The 22,492-nt window shown below is 40.6% G+C and overlaps 1 protein-coding gene across 1 annotated transcript in view; it reads left to right on the top strand.

The window, feature by feature from the left end:
* Positions 1-438: 438 nt before the first annotated feature.
* The window catches only part of LOC126215265 (inositol polyphosphate 1-phosphatase), a 36,656-nt gene continuing 14,602 nt past the window's right edge, over positions 439-22,492 (top strand). The window contains exons 1-4 of the mRNA XM_049941944.1: positions 439-838; positions 933-1,055; positions 8,565-8,715; positions 21,569-21,737. Of these exons, the coding sequence (XP_049797901.1) occupies positions 632-838; positions 933-1,055; positions 8,565-8,715; positions 21,569-21,737 (650 nt within the window). The 5' untranslated portion in view covers positions 439-631. The remainder of the gene's footprint in view (positions 839-932; positions 1,056-8,564; positions 8,716-21,568; positions 21,738-22,492) is intronic.

The following is a 22,492-nucleotide window of genomic DNA, read 5'->3' as shown; positions in this document are numbered from 1 at the left end:
ACGGCCGTAGTTTCCCCTTGCTTTCAGCCGTTCGCAGTACCAGCACAGCAAGGCCGTTTTGGTTATTGTTACAAGGCCAGATCAGTCAATCATCCAGACTGTTGCCCTTGCAGCTACTGAAAAGGCTGCTGCCCCTCTTCAGGAACCACACGTTTGTCTGGCCTCTCAACAGATACCCCTCCGTTATGGTTGTACCTACGGTACGGCTATCTGTATCGATGGGGCACGCAAGCCTCCCCACCAACGGCAAGGTCCATGGTTCATGGGGGGGGATGAATTCAATAGTAAACATGAATTACTATTCTGAATAGTTAACATCTCAATTGATCGATCTATCGATACTCGCATTATGTGTTTGTTGTAGTATCTTTGCAGTAGAGCTTTTAATTGGTTTATTTGGAGTGTATAGTGATATTGTTTGTATTTGAATGAGTAAAGGTGTTTTTTTTTTTTTTTTTAGTTAGAGTAAAATTTGTAGCTGAAAGTAAGGCATTCTACGAAGGACATCAGCAACACTTCATTTTTCCATTTTAAGCATTAAATGCATTATATTTTGACAGCTGCGGTAGAGCGAAGAACGTCGTTGCGGTTTGGAATAGGTAAATAGTAGATCTGTATATAATCTTACGCTATGGAAAGGAATGTGTTAAGTGCATTTATTCAAGCATCGGAAAAAGCAGCTAATATAGCAAGAGCGTGTCGACAGAATGCACATTTATTTGAGCTCCTTGTGCAAGAAAAGGTAGATGACGAGAAAAACCCTAGATTTGTACACGATTTCAAGACTCTGGCTGACGTTCTGATACAAGAAACGATAAAACATGATATCGGCGAACAGGTAAACAATACGTGCAATTTGTAAACACACGAAAACATTTGGTTTAGTGTCTGGAGATGTCAGCAAATGACAAGCCGGCTTGTGTCTCTTGCAGTTTCCGGAATTAGCGCAGCATATAAAGGGAGAAGAGAGTAATAAATTTCAAAACACTCTGGGTGAAAGTATAACGGTTGAAGTAAAAGCTGACAAAGATTCTACAGCAGCGCTGTTGAGTAAGGTAATGTCAGTACTTATTTAAAGTTTGTACCTTTTATTGATAACCAAGCCTTAGGCAAACATTTAAGTGGTTATGAATGAGTTTGTGATGAGTTCTTCAATATAAAGTCTTAAGAAAGTCGTCTGTAATATATGTAAGTTTAATTACTACATTTTACACTCCTCCATGGAATTCATGTAACTTAAATATTTAAATGTAGTTTATTTATAATGTTATTTGTACTGTAAGCTGAAGTTGTTAAAATTTGCAGTGAAGGTGTACGAGGGTCTACCAGTGCATGCTGCTGTTAGGAATTTTTCTGTTTGTCTTAGCAAATTGGGTGATAGCATAGCTAGTCAATGAGAATTGCTGAATCTAATCATATTTCTTTTGCTGCAGTTTGGGGATTGATTTGTTTCTGAGACATGGAAGAAAATTAGATGTGCTGACAGACGAACCTGTGATGAAAGCCAAAGTCTACTTTAGGTTGAAATTTGACAAGTTTGTTGCCAGCAGTGTTGATGAAAGACATCTGTATGTGCTGACAGCCTGACCTGTAACGTGCCTGAGACATAGTTTATGTTGGAACATGACAGTTCGGATGTGAATTGCTGAAGCGCACAAATCTCAGCATGAAAATACATCTGCATACATACTCTGGAAGCCACCACACAGTGTGTGGCAGAGGGTGTGCTGTACAACTACTACTTGATTCCTTTCATGTTCCACTCGAGATAGAACGAGGGAAAAATGACCGTCTATATGCCTCTGTATGATCCCTAATTCCTCGTATTCAATTGTTGTCATAGATTGATGTGTGTCATAGCCCAAGATAGAGATTCATCATTGCAAGAATGTACTGGTATCTCTTACGTATGATTTTACTGAAATCTGAGAGTGTGCCTAAAAATTCTGACCTAACTGGACAAAATACCAGCTAACTTTATTTATGAATCATATGAAATTACAACCAACCATTCTGATTGGCTACCAAAAACTGACTCAAAATGTGTCACGCTTACTTCCCTTCATTTATCTTACTAAGAATTACCATCAGCAGCATGCAACGGAAAGGCCACAGTACACTGTAAATGCATTTACCTACGTTTTCAACTCTTGCACTACAGATCAGTTTGTCATCACCTCCTCAGTTTGTCGTCACCTCCTGGCATTTCTACAACTGTAGAAATTAAATCATGGTCAACGTGTCATCTCCCATTGTGGCGCACAGTCTTGAACTTCATTGTCATATCAATAATTAACAGAAAACAAAACATAAAATGAAATCTCAGCATACAGGCTCCACAGGCAAATGGCGAATGAAAGCCTGCAAACAGCATCTACTGTACCTCCTGCATCGTTATAGGGAATAGAATGGGGAGCAATGTAGAGACTTGTGCAGACGAGGAAACCAATCCTGAAGGAAATGCTTGGAAAAATCTAGGTTGCCTTTGCATTCCATCACATTACAAATAAATTCCTTCAACCTCCAGATGAGTGCAACTTGAATACTGGAAGCTTTTTTATGCACTGAGAATCCTGAGTTGTTTCCCTACGTGGCTGGCACTCAATATGTAAACACACAAACTAATTAATTCCATGGGAAAGCTAAATTTTTTTATACTTTCTTCAAAGCTGTTATGAATTTCACATACAGCTGTAGACCTGTGATATCTACCTGTTCATAGATTGCTAAAGAATGTGCAAGAAACTCTTTGCATAGATTTTACAAGCTGGCTCTGAATGGTGTCTGCCATAATCTGTGTGGGACACACGAATAGTTGGTTGGCTGGCTGATTTGGGGGAGAGGACCAAATAGTGAGGTCATCAGTCCCATCAAGTTAGAGAACGATGGGGAAGGAAGTTGGCCATGCCATTTCAGGAATTTGCCTGAAGTGATTTAAGGAAATCACTGAAAATCTAAATCAAGATGGCCAGACACAGGTTTGAACCATCATCGACCTGAATGCGAGTCCAGTGTGTTAACTACTGAGCCATCACGTTCGGTGACACGTGATTTTCATGTTTGATAACTGCACCGTGTGAAACTGTTCTACCAAAATGTTCAGCTGCATCTACCAAGCATTCATTTATAACCTCATCTGCAGATGATTTCATGCTGTTAGCAAAGTATTCACATTGGTTGGCTGCTGTGGCTACTTCACGGAGTGTTGGTTATCTGTTAGAACTAATAACTCTATGCAAACGCTGCTGCTCTTCGTCAGTGAGTGAGAATTGTCAGCCACTGTGTTTTCCATGGTGAGAGGTAATGCTTGAAATTTGGTATTTTCAGCTCACTCTTGACTCTGTGGATATTGGAATATTGAATTCTCTAATGATTTCCAACAAGAGATGTACCATGCATCTAGCTCCCAACTACCATTCCGTGTTCAAAGTCCATTGATTCCCCTCATGTGGCCATAATCATGTTGGAAACCTTTTCACATGAATCGCCTGAGTATAAATGACAGATCCGCCAATGCACTGCCCTTTTATACCTTCCAGAATGGGAATTTCATTCTGCAGCAGAGTGTGCGTTGATGTGAAACTTCCTGGCAGGTTAAAACTGTGTTCTGGACTGAGGCCTAAACTTGGGACCTTTGCCTTTCACGGGCAAAGTCCATTGATTCCCCTCATGTGGCCATAATCATGTTGGAAACCTTTTCACATGAATCGCCTGAGTATAAATGACAGATCCGCCAATGCACTGCCCTTTTATACCTTCCAGAATGGGAATTTCATTCTGCAGCAGAGTGTGCGCTGATGTGAAACTTCCTGGCAGGTTAAAACTGTGTTCTGGACTGAGGCCTAAACTTGGGACCTTTGCCTTTCACGGGCAAGTGCTCTGCCATCTGAGCTACCCAAGCACAACTCACAACCCGTCCTCACGGCTTCAATTCTGCCAGTACCTCGGCTCCTACCTTCCAAACTTCACAGAAGCTCTTGTTTGAAAAGCACTTGCACTTGCTCGTGAAAGGCAAAGGTCCCGAGTTCGATCCAGCGCACAGTTTTAATCTGCCAGGAATGTTTATACCTTATTTATGGAATACCGCATCCATCCGTATATGTGCGTATTGTTATTCCAAGAGTTTAGTCATCTCAGAGTATGTTGATGTTCTTCTGGTCTTCAGTCCGAAGACTGTTTTGATGCAGCTCTCCATGTTACTCTATCCTGTGCAAGCCTTTTCATCTGTGAATAACTACTACATCCCATATCTATTTGAACCTGCATTCTTTATTCCTCTCTTGGTCTCCTTTCACAATTTTTACCCCCCCCCCCCCTCCTGTATTTCCATCCAGTACTAAATTGACAATTTGTTTTGTAATGTGTCCTATCAACTGATCCCTTCACTCAGTCAAGTTTAGTTTTTTCCCCAATTCCATTCAGTACCACCTCATGAGTTTTGTGATATACTCTCTAATGTTATGCTATTTATATTTTTGTTGTGCTGTTATAACAATGGTGGCTCTCATTTGTCAATAAAAAATTGGACACTAGCATCTCTATACTGAACAGAAGAGAATGAATCTTAAAGAACTGCTGCTTCACACAGTCCAATTTAAATCTGATGATTACCTTCAACAGATCTCCACCCATTCCCACTTTAGTGACCTGGAATCGTTTCACTTTGTTTCTTCTTCTCCTCCTCCTCTACCTCTTTTTCTTCTGACTTCTCCTACTTTACCCTCCTTCTTTGCTTCTTCGTTTTCCCTTCCTCGTGGTTTTCGCTTGTCAGAAAACTGTGCCCCCGTCGAAATGGTGTCCAGGGCACATAACCCACCTATTGTCTGATTAAAGTTACTTGATAGTTGACTCTTCATGCATTGTAGCTGGTTCCACCAAACTGGGTGCTCAGCGTCACATCTGAACCGTTCGCCATTGCCGCAACAATTCGTTACCTTCTAAGCCCTTGTCTGTCTTTCTTTCTTGATGTTTTTGTATCCTGAATCATGGGTCTGACCCTTTTATTTCATATTTCTTCTCTCTCTCTCTCTCTCTCTCTCTCTCTCTCTCTCTCTCTCTCACACACACACACACACACACACACACACACACACACGCACACACAATATTAATAATGTAAACTTTACACAACGTTGCATGAGGCCAAATTTTCGAAAGCTGTCAATTAATTGTTGTGACTGGGACATCACAGTCGTAAACACAACAGCCCTTTGTAGTGTAATGGCATAGTGTAGTGGTTAGCACATAAACCTGATGTGTAGAAGGTTGAAGCTTCGAATCTCATCAAATGCAGCACCATTTTTATTTTTTCTAAATCTAATCAAAAGATTTTATCATTTTTGTTCAATTGACTGGTTCAGATTTAATTTTTTAATTTCTAATATGTTACTGCATCATTTTCATCATCTTATTGACTTTTTTTATTTGCTGTTATTTTTCTTCCTTTCATTCTTTTTTCATTTGGAATCTGCTTGTGTCACCTATAATCTGTAATCAAGTGCCAACCAGGACTGCTCATTGGTTTGTAATGCAGCATCTCGTGTAGCGAGTGCGAGGATAGTTTCAGGTAACCAAAGACAGCGAGAAATAATCTTGCTTTTACCACTAAAGCTGACTTTTGCTGTTGAAGGTGTCTATGCAAACAAATAAATTATGAAATTTTCTTGTCTTGAGTTTGCTGGTAGAAGTTAGCCGTCAATGCCATGAGCAAAGTGATTGTGATTTTAATTCTGATGCAATTGATTGATCACTGTTTTCAAGGATACATTGCACATCACGAGGTTGTAGTTAGGTTAGGACATCAGTTTAAATTCAGACTACAAAACCCATTGTGTGCCACAGTTCAGTCATTCAGTCACTTAAAATCAGTTGTCAAAAGAGCATCTCCCATTTCCGTCCCACCTCTCAGCGGCCGCTTTCGACATTGCTCTGCGCTGCACATTAACAGCATTTGTGAAGTGACCCTTTTGTGTATGTGTTGGCTATAACAGAGCAGCAGCCGGCAGCAATTGTGGCAACACAGTAGCAGCAAGTGACAGACGTCAGCTATAATGTAATTTTAATCGGACTGTAGTAACGCCTCTGCCTTGATGCCTCTGTATGTGTCCTATCAACGTATCATTCCTTTCAGACAAGTTATCTTATGAAGATCTTTTCTTCTTCTTCTTCTTCTTCAGTTCAAGTATTAAGCCTTTGCATCCTAAGGAGCCATATCTTCATTGAGCTTCCCAGATTTCTTCGGCCTGCTGGATTATAATCCCCAACATTGTAAGGTATCCTGCCACTGTTCATTCTGTCGAGATGTTCACTCCCTTTTTTTGTGTTGTCTTCAGTTTTGTTTCTTATTTTAAATAGTTTAATTCCTTCGTAATGCCTTTATTTTTTAATCTGTCTCCTTTGATACATCCTTTTACAGCACCAAGAAATCTCATTTCTCATGCCTGGATATTACTTGTTGTTTTTAAACAACCCACAACTCATTTCCATAGAATAGTGTGGAAACGGCTATTACTTTATTAAACTTCATTTGTGTTATTTTGTGTGTTTAGTTTATAATCATGTGTTTATTGTTCCACGTAAGTTTCCAGACTTAGCTACTTTCTTGTCTATATCTTTATTGTACTTGTATGTGGTGATACCATATCCCAGATAATGAAACTGACTGAGATGTTCTACTACTGGATTGTTCACCACTGTATTTTGTCCTCGTGGGGTCATATCATATAATATGCATTTCTTTTTAGTTTTCTTTGTGGGTATAGTCGTATTACAGTTTTTGGCTTTTTGTTTAGAAGGTAATTTGCTTTTTGCAGGTTGTACTCATTCTCTGCTGAAATTGTTACACCCTCTGCATATAAAACACAATTCAGATCAGTCAGTTTGTCTTTTCTGATACCTGCATAAAACTTAGTTTACCACTTGGGCATAATGCTCTACACCCTTGTCTGACTCCTCCCGCCTAGTACTGATGGATGGTGCTGCCAGCTCTCCATTTATAATTAATGTGATTGTTGTGTTTTTGTATAGACTCCTTATGGTGTGTATTAAATGGAGTGGGCATTCTGTTTTCTTTGTTGTGCTGCATCATTTATCGTAATTAACTTTGTGAAAAGCTTTTCTAGATCAGCAAATGCTAAAAGTCTCTTGATTAAATTCTGTATGTTTTTCAGTAATCTGTTTCATCACCATGCATTTGTTCTTCACTTAATAAAAACTCTGATACAACTTTTAGTCTGTTGTTCCGGTTCCTAGCATAAAGCCTTCCTCACAAGGGACGAGGTAGCTAACATTGACTTGGACTTGAATTTGGATGGAACATCTGACCCCACGAGAGCCAGCCACATCGGCACATGGGTTGAGCTGTTTAATGTGACATTTACTCTGGTGTTGACTGTCGAAGAAGAGCAGAGAAAATTACGAAGAAGGTTATGAACTTTTTGATGGTTTGAAGAGTGTATTGTTTGTAGAGGAGCACTAAATAACGCTGTACAATGATCGGAGATACATACTAGTAGAAATTATTTGTTAGTTCATCTGCATTTTCATCTCAGGTTCACATTCGTCCATTTGAAGATGCATAATACCTATATTCTCTGTGTTACACAGACTACCAACACTCTGAAATAATGTACTTCATCACATACATTTAAAGATCGAGATTAGTTTCATAATTTTATTTGAATGGAAGGGAAAATTTTTCCGAAGCTGCTCACCATCATTGAAGAAGATATTAATACTTATATCAAATGAATAAGAAAGACCTAGAACCTTTTGGAAAGCGAAGGATAGGGGAAAAAAACTGGAAAGAAGAGGATGTGAACCCACTGCTTTATTCTTCACAGCTCAGGAGCTCACAGCGCAACCAACTACGCTACAGCTCCGTTGCAGCAGTCATCTCTACATATGTCTAAAGACTGTATCTTTGGATGTCTTTATTTGATACGTAATATGGAAACTGTACCAAAAAGGTGAACATTTGACAGATGATTATCATGCCATAGCTTTGAAATTGTATACTTTCGTAGCTCACAAGTTATAACATAAAACATCAGCTACAGGAAGCCTTTACCTACTGGTGTGTAGTTCTCTGTCATTTTGTTATAATGAATTTTAGCTAAAAAGGACTCTGGTGCTTTGAAACTGCTTACATTCATACCTCATACCCTATGAGAATGAAAACCCACGAAATATGATCCTTAACACTATATAATATGACAGAGCCCATGTTCTGCTTGTTCTGTAAAAGATGCCATGTTTAATTGGCTATGTTCCTCTCCACGGAGCAAAAATCTGATATGCCAGGTCGTTTCTATGCTGTAGCCTTCCTCTTTTTCAAGAGTGTCATAGTGTCCACTGACACGTCTTTGCAGAAATTATCCAGACCTCATGAGTTTATATATTCCATTTGCCTGTGTTCTGTCTGCCTGTCTGCATATCAAAGGGATATCTTGTGTTTCACTCATTGTCATTAGCTTTTTCCTCCGCAGTTTAGTTTGGTGCCTCTTCACTACTTACATAGACTATATCTTGTCTGCACAGGAAAATAATAATAGTTTGTGTGGTAGGTTCTGAATGGGGATACAGTGGCTGCAGGTTTGCTGGCTGATGAAGTTCATAAGGTGGTGCCACTGGAGGACGTGAACCTCGCCAACTCCACACTGCCTCACAAAGTTGAGCTGCCTGTCGAGCATTTGGGTGTCTGGATAGACCCTATTGGTATGTTGGCTTAGTGTTCCATTTTAATCAGCTACAGTGTGAACATATTTATGAGTGTTTGTTTTAATCATACGTTATACTGATTCTTATCTCTCTTTATCGCATCACCTGATTGAACTACATGATTGAAGTGTGTTGCTTTTTTGCAGTAAAGTCTTTTCTCAAGTGTAATTTTGTTTTATTTGTTTCTAAGAGATTACAAGTAAACCTTTAATGAGAATAAAAAGGTAATTGAATGTAGTTGAATAATGTCAGGAATAGTGGAGGAATTAGATGCTGAAAGTACACTGCTTGACAATTGCTAAGGAACAGCTGACACATGCTAAATAACAACTGCTGATTGCTATGGAACAACCAACAGTTGGAAGGGATACCTGACCAAAGACAGCAAAAGGAAAGGTAGAGGATGCGATGTGTTAACTGGAGTGAAGCCTTTTGACAAACGCTCTGTACGCATTCGACAGTTCGTGCAGTGCGGTGTGTAACGAATGTTGTTGTTGAACCAATTAGTGCAACATTCTGTGTGGTAAGGCAACACATCTGCAAGACATCACTTACTGCTTATGGATTGTGGACGAGCAGTTGGGTGGCTGAAAGCCAGCCAAATTAACACTACTGTGGCCACAGTAATGGTTGTGTCCAAAAGTCTCATAATTAAAAACCGCTACTGGAAATGGAAATGCTATACAAAAGCATGCCAGTGGCTGTAGATGGACCACCACATCCCAAGAGGATCAATATGTAGCCCCAGCGGTGAAAAGGAACAGACATCTCACCCCTAGGCAGATCACTGTTGACCTTGCAGCTACTACCACTACATGTGTCTCTGCTAGAATCATTTTGCAGCTGTTAAATCAGGCTCGTTTGTATGATCGGAAGCCTATTAAATTCATTCTACTTCAACCACACCATCATCGAGAAAGCGTACGTTGGTGTAGTGAGCGTCAGCCACTGTGGCCCAGAGGGGTGCTCTCTGATGAATCTTGCTACACACAGGCAAGTTATTTTGGCCACCAGCTAGTGTGGAGAGAGAGAGGGGAACACATTACACACCACAGAATGTTCAGTATGGCCTAGCCCTTATGGTGTTGGTAGCCATTATGGACAATGGCCAAATACTGCCGCATATCTTTGTGCGAGGTACTGTTACGTCACATCAGTATTGCAGGGAGATTATTCTGGATCACTTTCACCTGTTTAGGGGTGCAGTAGGTCCCAACGTTCTTATGGACAATAATTCCCACCTACACAGGACTGTTGAGATGTAAAATACACTGGAAAGTGAAGATGTTGCATGTATGGAATGGCCTGCATACTCCCCAGACCTGAACTCTAAAGAACATGCCTGGAATGTCTTGGCAGATGTTTCCCCCTCCCAGAACCGTGCAAGAACTGAAAACTGCTTTGAAAGAAGAGTGGACAATATCCCCAAAGGACTCCACAACAGTTTGTTAGACAAAATGAATAACAGGTGCAAAATGTGCATTAGTGCCCAAGAATGGCATATTCCGTACTGAAACGACCTTTATTACATGTGTATTGTTTTTCAAGTCGTCCATCATTGTCTGCGATTTTTCCTGTCCAACAATGACTCTGTCCCTTAGCAATTGTCCAGCAGTAATAGCTGAGTTTTGCTACTTAGTCAGCAAAAGTAAAGGGAATATAAAAAGTGTAAATGTAGTATAAAGAAAAGCGTTTTGAAAAAAAAAAAGGAAAGAAAAGAAAAAATAACAAGTATGTTCACATCAAATACAAATTTAAATTTTAGGAAGTCTTATTTGAAAATTTTCCTTTGTGGTGTAGCCTTATAAATAACTGAACTGTAAATGATAAACATTACGTATAAGAAGAGAATAGAAGTTTTTGGTATGAGCTGTTCCGAAAGGTTAGATGTGTAGATGGGAGAACTAAGGAAGGTACATTGCATCAAATTGGAGAGAAAGGAAATTTATGGCAGAACTTGTCTAAAAGTAGGGATAAACTGAAGAAAACACATCCAGGGTGTTAGGTACCCCTTGTTTGCAGATGAGAGTGCATTTTACAGTGTTTCCAATTTTGATCTTCCACATACCTGAAGAGGCAGATAGGATTTGCGAGAGAGAGAACGAGAATTAGAGAGGAGTTGGATTTACGAGAGAGTTCAGGAACTGTAGAAAGGCTTCCAACCACATACAGTATTCTGCAGAGATAAAGAGGGAAATTTTATAGGAGGAGAAAAATAGTTTCTGGACCGATGGGCCGAATATTTCAGTGAGCTGCTGAATATCACTACAGAAAGAGAAGTTCTGGAAGAAAATGAAACAGAGGGTCACCAACTGTGGCAGAATGTTAGGATGAAAGACCTGTACCTTCACCAACAATAGAGGAAGTTAGGAAAGCAATTAAAAGCTTAAGGAATAATAAGGCTCCAGGTAACAATAACATTTCAGCAGAGATGACCAAGGGTGGAGGTGAACGTCTAACAAGATTGGTACATCAGCTGATAGTGGAAATATGGGGAAAGGAAGAGATGCCAGACCAGTGGACCATGGCCATTATATGTTCGATTCATAAAAAGAAAGACAAAGCAAACTGAAAATTATCGTGGTATTGCTTTAGTCAGCGTGGTGTAAAAAGTATTAGCCAAAGTCATTGCTATAAGACTTATACTCAGAGACTATCAGTGTGTTTTTTGACGGGGAAGATCTTCATTATAAGGCAAATAATGGAAAAGTGTTGTGCATGTGGATGTACACCAACTTTTTGTAGACTTTAAATGGGCAAGTGTTAAAAGGAAAAAGCTATGTGACACCTTAATGGAGATGGAATTCCCAAGCAAACTTATCAGACCGGTACAAATGACCCTCACCAGCACAAAATGCCAGGTAAAAGTAGAAGAAAACTTCCTAAAGAATTTGAGATCAACCAAGGATTAAGACAGGGTGATGTATTATCCATGCTACTCTTCAACATAGTGTTGGAGTGAGTGACGCGAAGGGTGGAGATTGATAACCGAGGTGACACTGTGTTTAACCGTATGCACCAAAATCTAGCTTATGCTGATGATGTGTGTATGCTGTCTAGAAGTTTGAAAGAAATGGAAGGAGGATTTGACAGACTGGAAAAGGAGGCAGAACAGTTGGGACTTAGTAAACAACACAAAAACACAGTATCTGTTTGCTTCCAGGAAAAATGCTGCTGTTAAAGAGAAATGCAGTAAGTTGAAAGCAGTCAATTATGAGAGATATGAGAAGTTTCAATACCTGGCAGTGCTGGTTACGGAGGATAGCAGAATAAGAAAAGAAATAAAATCTAGGATTGCTGCAGGAAATAGAGCTTACTGAGCCCTGATAAATATCTTTCAGTCACGTAGCCTGAGCAGAAAATCGAAGGTGACTGTCTATCGAACAGTCATAAGACCGGTGGTAATGTATGGCTCAGAAACATGGACAATGACTGTAGCAGAAGAAGAGCTCTTGAGAAGACGAGAGAGGAAAATATTAAGAAAGGTTTTTGGAGCTGTGTGTGAGGCGGGGCAATGGAGGATAACGAGAAACAAGGAATTAGAAGAACTGTATAGAAATCCTGATTTGGTGACTGAAATTAAGTGTAACAGATTAAGTTGCTGTGCCATGTAGAGCGAATGTCGGAGGATCGAGCTGTCAAATAAGGTTTACACACGAAATTCAGGTGGCAAAAGGAGCAAAGGGAGACCCCGGAAATGATGGCTGGAGAATGTGGAAAATGATTTGAGAAAGATTGGAGTCAGGAGATGGAGGAAACGAGCAGAAAATTGTCAGGATTGGGCTGTGACCATCAGAGGGGCCAAGGCCCTACATGGGCTGTAGTGCCAAGGAGTAAGTAAGTACATACCTGAAGTGAATGTATCAGCACTGCAGTACATGTGGAGTAAGGAGCGAGTGGCAGGTTCCCATGCTGACTAGCAGAGGTGGTTGGCCACCTGGCACTTTCACATCCAAGATGAGGTGCCGATCCAGAAATTGCTCGTGATGTCATCAAAGACATACATAGGGAAAGTACATTTATTCTGGAGCAAATCAAGTAATTGTTATTAATACACTGAAGTACCAAAGAAACTGGCATAGGCATGCATATTCAAATACAGAGATATGTAAACAGACAGAATACGGTTCTGTTTCATGAGTCTACTGTGAATATCAGGAATCCGCTGAAACATCAAATCTCCTACATTGTTGCAGCCAGAAAAAAATCCGTAAGAAAGGGACCAACGTCGACTGAAGAGAATTGTTCAACGTGTCAGAAGCGCAACCCTTCCACACTTGCTGCAGATTTCAATGCTGGGCCATCAACAAATGTCACCATGTGAACCATTCAACGAAACATCATCGATATGGGCTTTTGGAGTCGAAGGCCCACTCGTGTTCTCTTGATGACTGCTCGACACAATGCTTTACGCTTCACCTGGGCCCGTCAACACTGACATTGGACTGTTGATGACTGCTCAGGCGAGTCTCATTTTAAATTGTATAGAGAGAATGGATGTGTACAGGTATGGAGACGACCTCATGAATCCATGGATCGTACATGTCAGCAGGGGACTGTTCAAGCTGGTGGAGGCTCTTTAATGGTGTGGGGTGTGTGCAGTTGAAGTGATATGGGACCACTGATACATAGATGAGACTCTGTCTGGTGGGCATCCTGTCTGATCACCTGCATCCATTCATGTCCATTGTGCATTCCGACAGACCTGGGCAGTTCAAGCAGGATAATGCAACAACCCACATGTCCAGATAATACAACACCCCACATGTTCAGAATTGCTTCAGAGTGTTTTTAAGCATATCTGGGATGCCTTGCAACGTGCTGTTCAGAAGAGATCTTCACTACCTCATGCTCGTACGGATTTATGGACAGCCCTGCAGGGTTCATAGAGTTCAGTTCGCTTCAGCACTACTTCAGACATTAGTAGAGTCCATGCCACGTCGTGTTGCAGCACTTCTGCATGCTTGTGGGAGCCCTACATGATATTAGGCAGGTGCACCAGTTTCTTTGGCTCTTCAGTGTAAGTATTTGCTAAAAAAACTTGCCTTTTGTCACTCGGACATTAGGAAGGGTCTACAGGCTAATTTTACAATGCCAGGGAATGTTGATATTAATAAATAAATGAATAACTTTGGCATAATCAATAGATCATGCCCTTGTGCCATTGATAGTTAGCTTACAATCTGTGTGAACAAGTTCATTTTATGGTTTTTCTTAAATAAATGCTCCATAATGGCATCCAGTGTAAAAATTATTTGAACAAAGAAAACTTCTTCCCGCTTCAATACGTAAAATTTAGGCAGTAGTATTGTACTTTCAGAATCCTATGGCTCTGCAAGGGACCATAAAACTACAAGAGCTTCTCCACATAACAAGTATGGAGAACTCCTACATCGTGGCTAACTAAGTTCAAGGACAGACTGACGTAATTATCACAAAACTTGGATGGGAAAGCATGGCCATTTGTTCTGTGTGCACCTTATACCACCATCTAGGGACTCACCAGCCACACTGGGATATTTCTGAAAGTTTAGTACGAGTGGGGGGGGGGGGGGGGGGTTTCTTACAAGAGGCATCAAGATTAGTTATTTTGGTAATGGAGGGATAAGTGCCACGTGACAATTTAAGAGGGTGACCAAGGCTTAAATACTCTACAGAATGGATGTAGGCTGCTGGATTTATGCAGAGGTGAAAAGATTTGCACTGGATAGACTGTTGTAGAGAACTGCAACAACCCAGTCTTCAAACTGTCTGGAAGTTAAGAATACCTATTTGCTTAAAAATAAAAACGGCAATATATTTATGAAAAATTTTCAAATTCACAGGTGTACATGAAACACCATTTTTCAATGCAGTTCTACTTCCACATACATAAATCAACCTTTTTTGGTCCTCATCCTGTCCAGTATGTCTTCCTTGACCCAGGTTTCTCTGTGACTTTTCCAAACTCTCCCTATTTTTTAAACCTCACCAGTTCTTATCCTTCACCCCCTCTTCCTTCCCCTTCAACCCTCCTGCTGGAAGAAGGAACCACTGGCTCCAAAAGGTTGCAAATTCAAATGCCTTCATATGTGTCTTCTCCTCCCGCTATTTGATGAGTAGATTTTTTAGCCATCCAGTTACATTACATTTTCAAAAATGATTATTTTCATTGGTACACATATGTACATACATACTTATGTACGTACTTACCCCACAAGCTACCGTACAGTGTGTGGCGGAGGGTACCACTGCTAGTCATTTCCTTTCCTGTTCCACTCCCAAATGGAGTGATGGAGAAATGACTGTTACTGTGCCTCCATATGACACCTAATTTCTCATATCTTATCTTTGTGGTCCTTACCGCGAAAAGTATGTTGGCGGTAGTACGATCGTTCGGCAGCCACCTTCAAATGCTAGGGTACTCTTGACGATAGTTTTGTCTCTGATAAACACTCGACATTGAAGAAAACATGTTGGATTCTATTACTTAAGAAGTCTTCGATCTACTCTCATATCTGGGAACCTATTCCATGTGTATTTACCTTTGTTAACGGTCTGCACTGGGGCACTGTGTCAAATACTTTCTGAAAATCTAAAAACACGGAATCTGCCTGTTGCCCTTCATCCATAGTTCACAATACATCGTGCAAGAAAAGGGCAAGCTGAATTTCACACAAACAATGCATTCTAAAACCATGATTATTCATGGAAATAAATTTGTTGGTCTCATGAAAGTTTATTGTATTTGAACTGAGGATATGTTAAAGGATTCTGGAGCAAACTGATGTTAGGGATATTGGTCCATAATTTTGAGGGTTCATTCTTTTACCCTCATTATTTACAGGATTCACCTGCACTTGGGACTTTGCACTGGGCAAGACATTCATGGTAGATGCTAACTAAATAAGGGGCCAATGATGTAAGCACTCTTTGTAAAATCGAATTGGGAATCAATCCAGACCTGCAGCTTATTTGTTTTAAACTCTTCCAATTCTTCCTGTACACCAGGGATGCTTATTACTATGTCATCCATACTGTAGTCTGTTCGATGGTCAAATGACAGTGTGTTGTACGATTCTGTTGCATGAACGATTTCTTAAATGTAAAATTAAAAACTTCAGCTTTTGTTTTGCTTTCTTCAACTGCCACACCAGACTGATCAATGAGTGATTGAATGTAAGTGTTAGACCCGCTTAGCGAGCAAAATAACTGATGACGGTCGAAGTAGAGAGGATATAAAATGTAGACTGGCAATGGCAAGGAAATCGTTTCTGAAGAAGAGAAATTTGTTAACATCGAGTATAGGTTTAGTGTCAGGAAGTCGTTTCTGAAAGTATTTGTATGGAGTATAGCCATGTATGGAAGTGAAACATGGACGATAAATAGTTTGGACAAGAAGAGAATAGAAGCTTTCGAAATGTGGTCCTACAGAAGAATACTGAAGATTAGATGGGTAGATAACATAACTAATGAGGAAGTATTGAATAGGATTGGGGAGAAGAGAAGTTTGTGGCACAACTTCACTAGAAGAAGGGATCGGTTGGTAGGACATGTTCTGAGGCATCAAGGGATCACCAGTTTAGTATTGGAGGGCAGCGTGGAGGGTAAAAATCGTAGAGGGAGACCAAGAGATGAATACACTAAGCAGATTCAGAAGGATGTAGGTTGCAGTAGGTACTGGGAGATGAAGAAGCTTGCACAGGATAGAATAGCATGGAGAGCTGCATCAAACCAGTCTCAAGACTGAAGACCACAACAACAACAACAGCGATTTTACGTAAGACCATAATTTTCTCAGGTCTCGGGCAGATATTTGCTAAGTTACAATGGTTCTCATTGTACTTTTCAAGCCGAAGGATGAGCTTCATCAAAAACATCTCCTGTCACCTCTTTGGCCCATTAACAGCCGTGTACCGCAAGTCTCTAGAGGAACGGAAGGTTCCAAATGATTGGAAAAGAGCACAGGTAGTCCCAGTTTTCAAGAAGGGTTGTCGAGCAGATGCGCAAAACTGTAGGCCTATATCTCTGACATCGATCTGTTGTAGAATTTTTGAACATGTTTTTTGCTCACGTATCATGTCATTTCTGGAAACCCAGAATCTACTCTGTAGGAATCAACATGGATTCCGGAAACAGTGATCGTGTGAGACCCAACTCGCTTTATTTGTTCATGAGACCCAGAAAATATTAGATACAGGCTCCCAGGTAGATGCTATTTTCCTTGACTTCCGGAAGGCGTTCGATACAATTCCGCACTGTCACCTGATAAAGAAAGTAAGAGCCTACGGAATATCAGACCAGCTGTATGGCTGGATTGAAGAGTTTTTAGCAAACAGAACACAGCATGTTGTTCTCAACGGAGAGACGTCTACAGACGTTAAAGTAACCTCAGACATACCACGGAGTAGTGTTATGGGACCATTGCTTTTCACAGTATATATAAATGACCTAGTATATATATCTATATACTCCCGCGTGGAGTGTTTCCCTCTATTATATTCAATCATTAATTTGACCTAGTATATAGTGTCGGAAGTTCCATGTGGCTTTTTGCGGATGATGCTATAGTATACAGAGAAGTTACAGCATTAGAAAATTGCAGCGAAATGCAGGAAGATCTGCAGCGGATAGGCACTTGGTGCAGGGAGTGGCAATTGACCCTTAACATAGAAAAATGCAATGTATTGTGAATACATAGAAAGAAGGATCCTTTATTGTATGATTATATGATAGCGGAACAAACACTGGTAGCAGTTACTTCTGTAAAATATCTGGGAGTATGCGTATGGAACGATTTGAAGTGGAATGATCATATAAAATTAATTGTTGGTAAGGCGGATGCCAGGTTGAGATTCATTGGGAGAGTCCTTAGAAAATGTAGTCCATCAACAAAGGAGGTGGCTTACAAAACACTCGTTCGGCCTATACTTGAGTATTGCTCATCAGTGTGGGATCCGTACCAGGTCGGGTTGACAGAGGAGATAGAGAAGATCCAAAGAAGAGCGGCGCGTTCCGTCACATGGTTATTTGGTAAGCGTGATAGCGTTACAGAGATGTTTAGCAAACTCACATGGCAGACTCTGCAAGAGAGGCGCTCTGCATCACGGTGTAGCTTGCTGTCCAGGTTTCGAGAGGGTGCATTTCTGGATGAGGTATTGAATATATTGCGTCCCCCTACTTATACCTCCCGAGGAGATCACAAATCTAAAATTAGAGAGATTCGAGGGCGCGCAGAGGCTTTCCAGCAGTCGTTCTTCCCGCGAACCATACGCGAGTGGAACAGGAAAGGGAGGTAATGATAGTGGCACATATGGTGCCCTCCGCCACACACCATTGGGTGGCTTGTGGAGTATAAATGTAAATGTAATCATTGGTGTAGAACCTTTTTCCACCCGTAAACAACTTCAAATAGATGAAAAGATGAAAACCAGGGCAGCCATTACCAAAATAACTATTCTTGATGCCTCTTGCAAGAACCCCCCACTCGTGCTAGACCTTCAGAATTATCCCAGTGTGGCTGGTGAGTCCCTAGATGGTGGTATAAGGTACATACAGAATAACTGACCATGCTTTCCCATACAGGTTTTGTGATAATTAAGTCAGTCTGTCCTTGAACTGACTTAGTTAGCCGACATGTAAGAGTTCTCCCTACTTGTTACGTGGAGATGCTCTTGTAGTTTTATGGTCCCTTGCAGAGCCACAGCAGTGCCACCGGATTCTGAAAGTGCAATACTACTGCCAAAATTTTACGTATTGAAGCGGGAAGAAGTTTTCTTTGTGCAAATAATTTTTACACGGGATGCCATTATGGAGCATTTATTTAAGAAAAACCATAAAATGAACTTGTTCACACAGATTGTAAGCTAACTGTCAACGGTATGAGAGCGTGATCTACCACATGATTAGATCGAAAGGTAGCTTGCAGACTACGGCGCCCAGTCTGTAACTTGAGTGAGGGCAGTAGGTTAATGTCCCAACCGAATAAATCCAAGAGTTGGAGTATGGGGATATGCATTGCCATGCAGAATGCACTTCCCTTTGTTAGCAGTCCCCTTCTTTTCTTTTGTATTACCCTTCATAGCTTTTTGGGGTTCCATAGTACCATTCAGTATGAACTGTTTCTCCCAGGAGCAAATTTTCTGCGAGGAGACTCCTTTTACAGCCTCAAAAGAATGAATGCATGATTCTTTGAGCCAAAACAATGGTTCGAATTGTTTACGGATTGTGAGAAAGGATGTTGTTGATCATGAAAATTTGTTCTGCCAGCTTTGAACTCATGAAACCACTTGCACACATTAGTATGATTCATCACACCATCCCCATAGACAGCTTTTATTTTATTAAAAATCTGGAATGGCACTTTTCCCTTTGCTAGAAGAAGCTGGATTATGCCCCTTGCATTGCATTTCAATATGGCAATACAACAAGTGTTTTCTGCTGACTGACACAACTTGGCATTTGTTCTGTTGTCAACACCTTGTCCTCAAATGCAGCGCTGTCACCTCTGTAAAGAAAAAAAGAAAAGAAAAATATTGCTACGAGCTTCATAGGCTCAGTACTCTTACTTTCTGGACATGCCTCATATATAAAATGAAACATCACTAGATTGCTGTAAAGAACTTCTGTGGAGAGCAAAAGGAGAGCACCACTAAAAAGTCTTCTCACTTTATTTGAAAATGTAGGGTTTCTTATTCACAGGTTTCTAAAGGAACCTGCAGGACAGTTCACACCGTTGTATACAATGACTTGAATACGCTTTGCAGATGGACAGAGATTTACCAGTTTCTAAATGAAAAGTTCTACAACATTGTCGGCTGCGAGACCTGAGGGGTTCTTTGTGCACATTGGTACCTTTCCTTAGGACGTTGTGAGAGCTGTGTATGAAGTTCATGTGTTGTGTTCTGGTCACTGTAATGGATGTCTGTATTGTGAAATGAAATGAAGTGAGATACTATGGAATTAGTATTGTGGTACAAACATCAGGTATATTTGGCAGCATAATTAAATATTTCATCGAAATAAAGATGTCGGTCAACCTAGTAAACCCAGATGAAAGTTTCAATATAAATATGGCACTAGGTCTGTAATTTGATTTCTTAGGGTCTTATGGGCAGTATTCTCCACCAGAGCTGGGAAATTCTGAGAGAATGTGTGTGATGGTGAGAGCTCTGAAAAACGAATGAGCAAGGGCTTAGCAGGTGCCAGGAGTTGAGCTTGGCTACAAATAGTGGCAATCTGGCTTGAGTCCAGGCAGCGAGTGCACCAGTAGTTGAAGATGACGATTGGATCAGTGGTTGAAATATTGTGCAGGGAAAGGCAATCTACAATTGTGGGCCACTGGGGGCAGGTGTGTCAGAATATGTGTGAATTAATTCACGTCTTTTATTAAGGGGCATTCAAATGAAAGCTGAACACATGCCACAATGGGACCCTTTAATGGTTCTATTCAAAAGTAATCACCACAAGTGTTGAGACATTTAACCCACTGGAAGATAAGACCACTAATTCCTATTTCATAGAATACACTTGGCTACTGACAGATCCACAACTGCATTCACTCTCGGACTTCCTCGTCTGACTGAAACTGACGTCCACGCACATCTTTCTTCAGGTCACCAAAGGTGTGAAAACTACACAGTGAAAGATCCGCACTGTACGGAGGATGCTGCAGGGTTTCCCAAACAAATCGCTGAAGCGTAGCATTTATCCTACAGGCAGTGTGGGGGTGAGCATTAGTGTGGAACAGGATATTCTGTCTGACAGCATTCCTGGGTGTTTTGACTTTATGACGTATCACAGTCTCTGCAAAGTGTCTTCATAGTGCTATGCATTGATTGTGTTTCCATGCACGAGGAACTTGATGCGCAGAGGGCCCCTGGAGTCGAAGTAGAAGGTGGTCATGAGCTTACCGGACCTTGTGTGAACAACTTTGAATTTCTTTGACAGGAGAGATGCAGGATGTTTCCACTGTTGCTTTGCCGTTGGCCTTCAGGCTGTTGTAATGGTGTCGAATGGAATCATCCTTTTGCACCATAACTCTCACCCCCACACTGCCAATCAGACAAAGACTACATTTCAGCAGTTTGGTTGGCAAATACTGCAACATCCTCCGTACACTTCTGATCTTTTATCATGTCTTTTTCCTATCTTTGGCGACCTGCAGAAAAACGTGCATTGACGTTGGTTTCATTCGGGACAAGAAAGTGCAAGAGTGGGAGTGGTTGTGGATATGTCTGCAGCTAATCGTGTTCTACAAAACAGAAATTGAGTGTGTCTTCTCCCAGTGGAAAAAATGTCTTAATGCTTGTGGTGATTACTTTTAAATGAAACCATTTCATAGCCCTATTGTGGCAAGTGTTCATTGTTCGTTCGACTACCCTTGATAGCGTTCACACGGTCATCTTCTGAAACCACAGAAGTACTTATTCATAAGTTTTAATATTCCCTTTGCTTTCTGGTTTGTGGTATCTATCCATACATATTCGCATTCTGATGTATTTGAAATAGTATGATTCACGTTTTTATTTTTGCAGTCATAAGTTTCATGTTGCGTAGCCTTCAGTATTTGGTATTGTCATCCTTTATAATGTGTCTTTCACACTTCGTACTGGAGATAGTCGAAAATGGATACTCTCTTTACATGTTCCCATACTTTGAAATAAAAGTAAATAATCTGCAGCGCAGGCACAAGAATAATGACGATCTATAAATACGTGTTTTGCGCAATGCCTGAGATATACAAGACTGATTTATTCTACCCCACCACTTTTACAGCAATGAAACTACAAAGTAGTAGTAGGATTATATTTACTATGCTGTGAAATAACTGCAATTGAGAAATATTTGTCTCCGTTCTCTTTTTATGTAGATGCGACTTCTGAATACATCAGGGGCAAGGAGACCCCATCGACCATTAATGGTTTGTACTGTGGTGGCTTGCAGTGCGTCACCGTTCTCTTGGGAGTGTTCGACAGGTCGACCGGTTGTCCAGTGATGGGTGTTGTAAACCAGCCTTTCTTCATTCACGATGATGACAGGTACCATTGCTATGTACCATTTTGTGTGTGTGTGTGTGTGTGTGTGTGTGTGTGTGTGTGTGTGATGGGGAGACCTTACAGACTGCTGCTGTTCCGCAAAAGTGCTAAAAAAGGTAACTTGGATGATCAAATAATTTCTGAATTGATGTTGTAAAGTACAGAAAGTGAGCTTTCATAGAAAGCCTCTTGCAACAGTTCAGTTCTCACTACCCACAGCTTTGTTCTTTTATTTCACGTATTAGATGTTGATTACAAAATATTGGACCATAATTTTAGACTTTGGCTGAAGCAATAGCAAGGGACATGTTGCATGTTCTGAGAAATTGCTCAGTAAAGTTTTAATAAATGCTCATAAATAAAATATTTCAAGGACGTCCATTGTTTTATTCAGATAAGCCATTGTTGTCAAATATTTCTAGAGTAGTGACATACAGTGTACTCCCGATTGTTTGTGTGCATGTTATCCAGTTTGCAAGTAATTCTTGCAGAGAAACGGATGTGCAATATTTTTATCTAGCAGACTGCAATAAACAACTTGCTGCTTGACAATAAGTGCCATTCCCATTGTTTAAATGACTGCTGCGTGACAACAGAGTACTGTTTCCGTTGTTATCGGCCAGCCTGTTCCGCGTAAACTGGAAACAAATCCAGTTTTCTGATGTCGGTTGGTAAGTAAGTGTCAGTGAAGCAAGTTAAAAGAAATTTGTATGAGAGATGATGGAGAAATGAAAGAAACTTGTTGACATTAAAACAAA

The sequence above is a fragment of the Schistocerca nitens genome, chromosome 12 (assembly GCF_023898315.1).
Source record: "Schistocerca nitens isolate TAMUIC-IGC-003100 chromosome 12, iqSchNite1.1, whole genome shotgun sequence".
Classification (NCBI taxonomy): domain Eukaryota; kingdom Metazoa; phylum Arthropoda; class Insecta; order Orthoptera; family Acrididae; genus Schistocerca; species Schistocerca nitens.
This window is presented reverse-complemented; position numbering and strand designations above follow the sequence as displayed.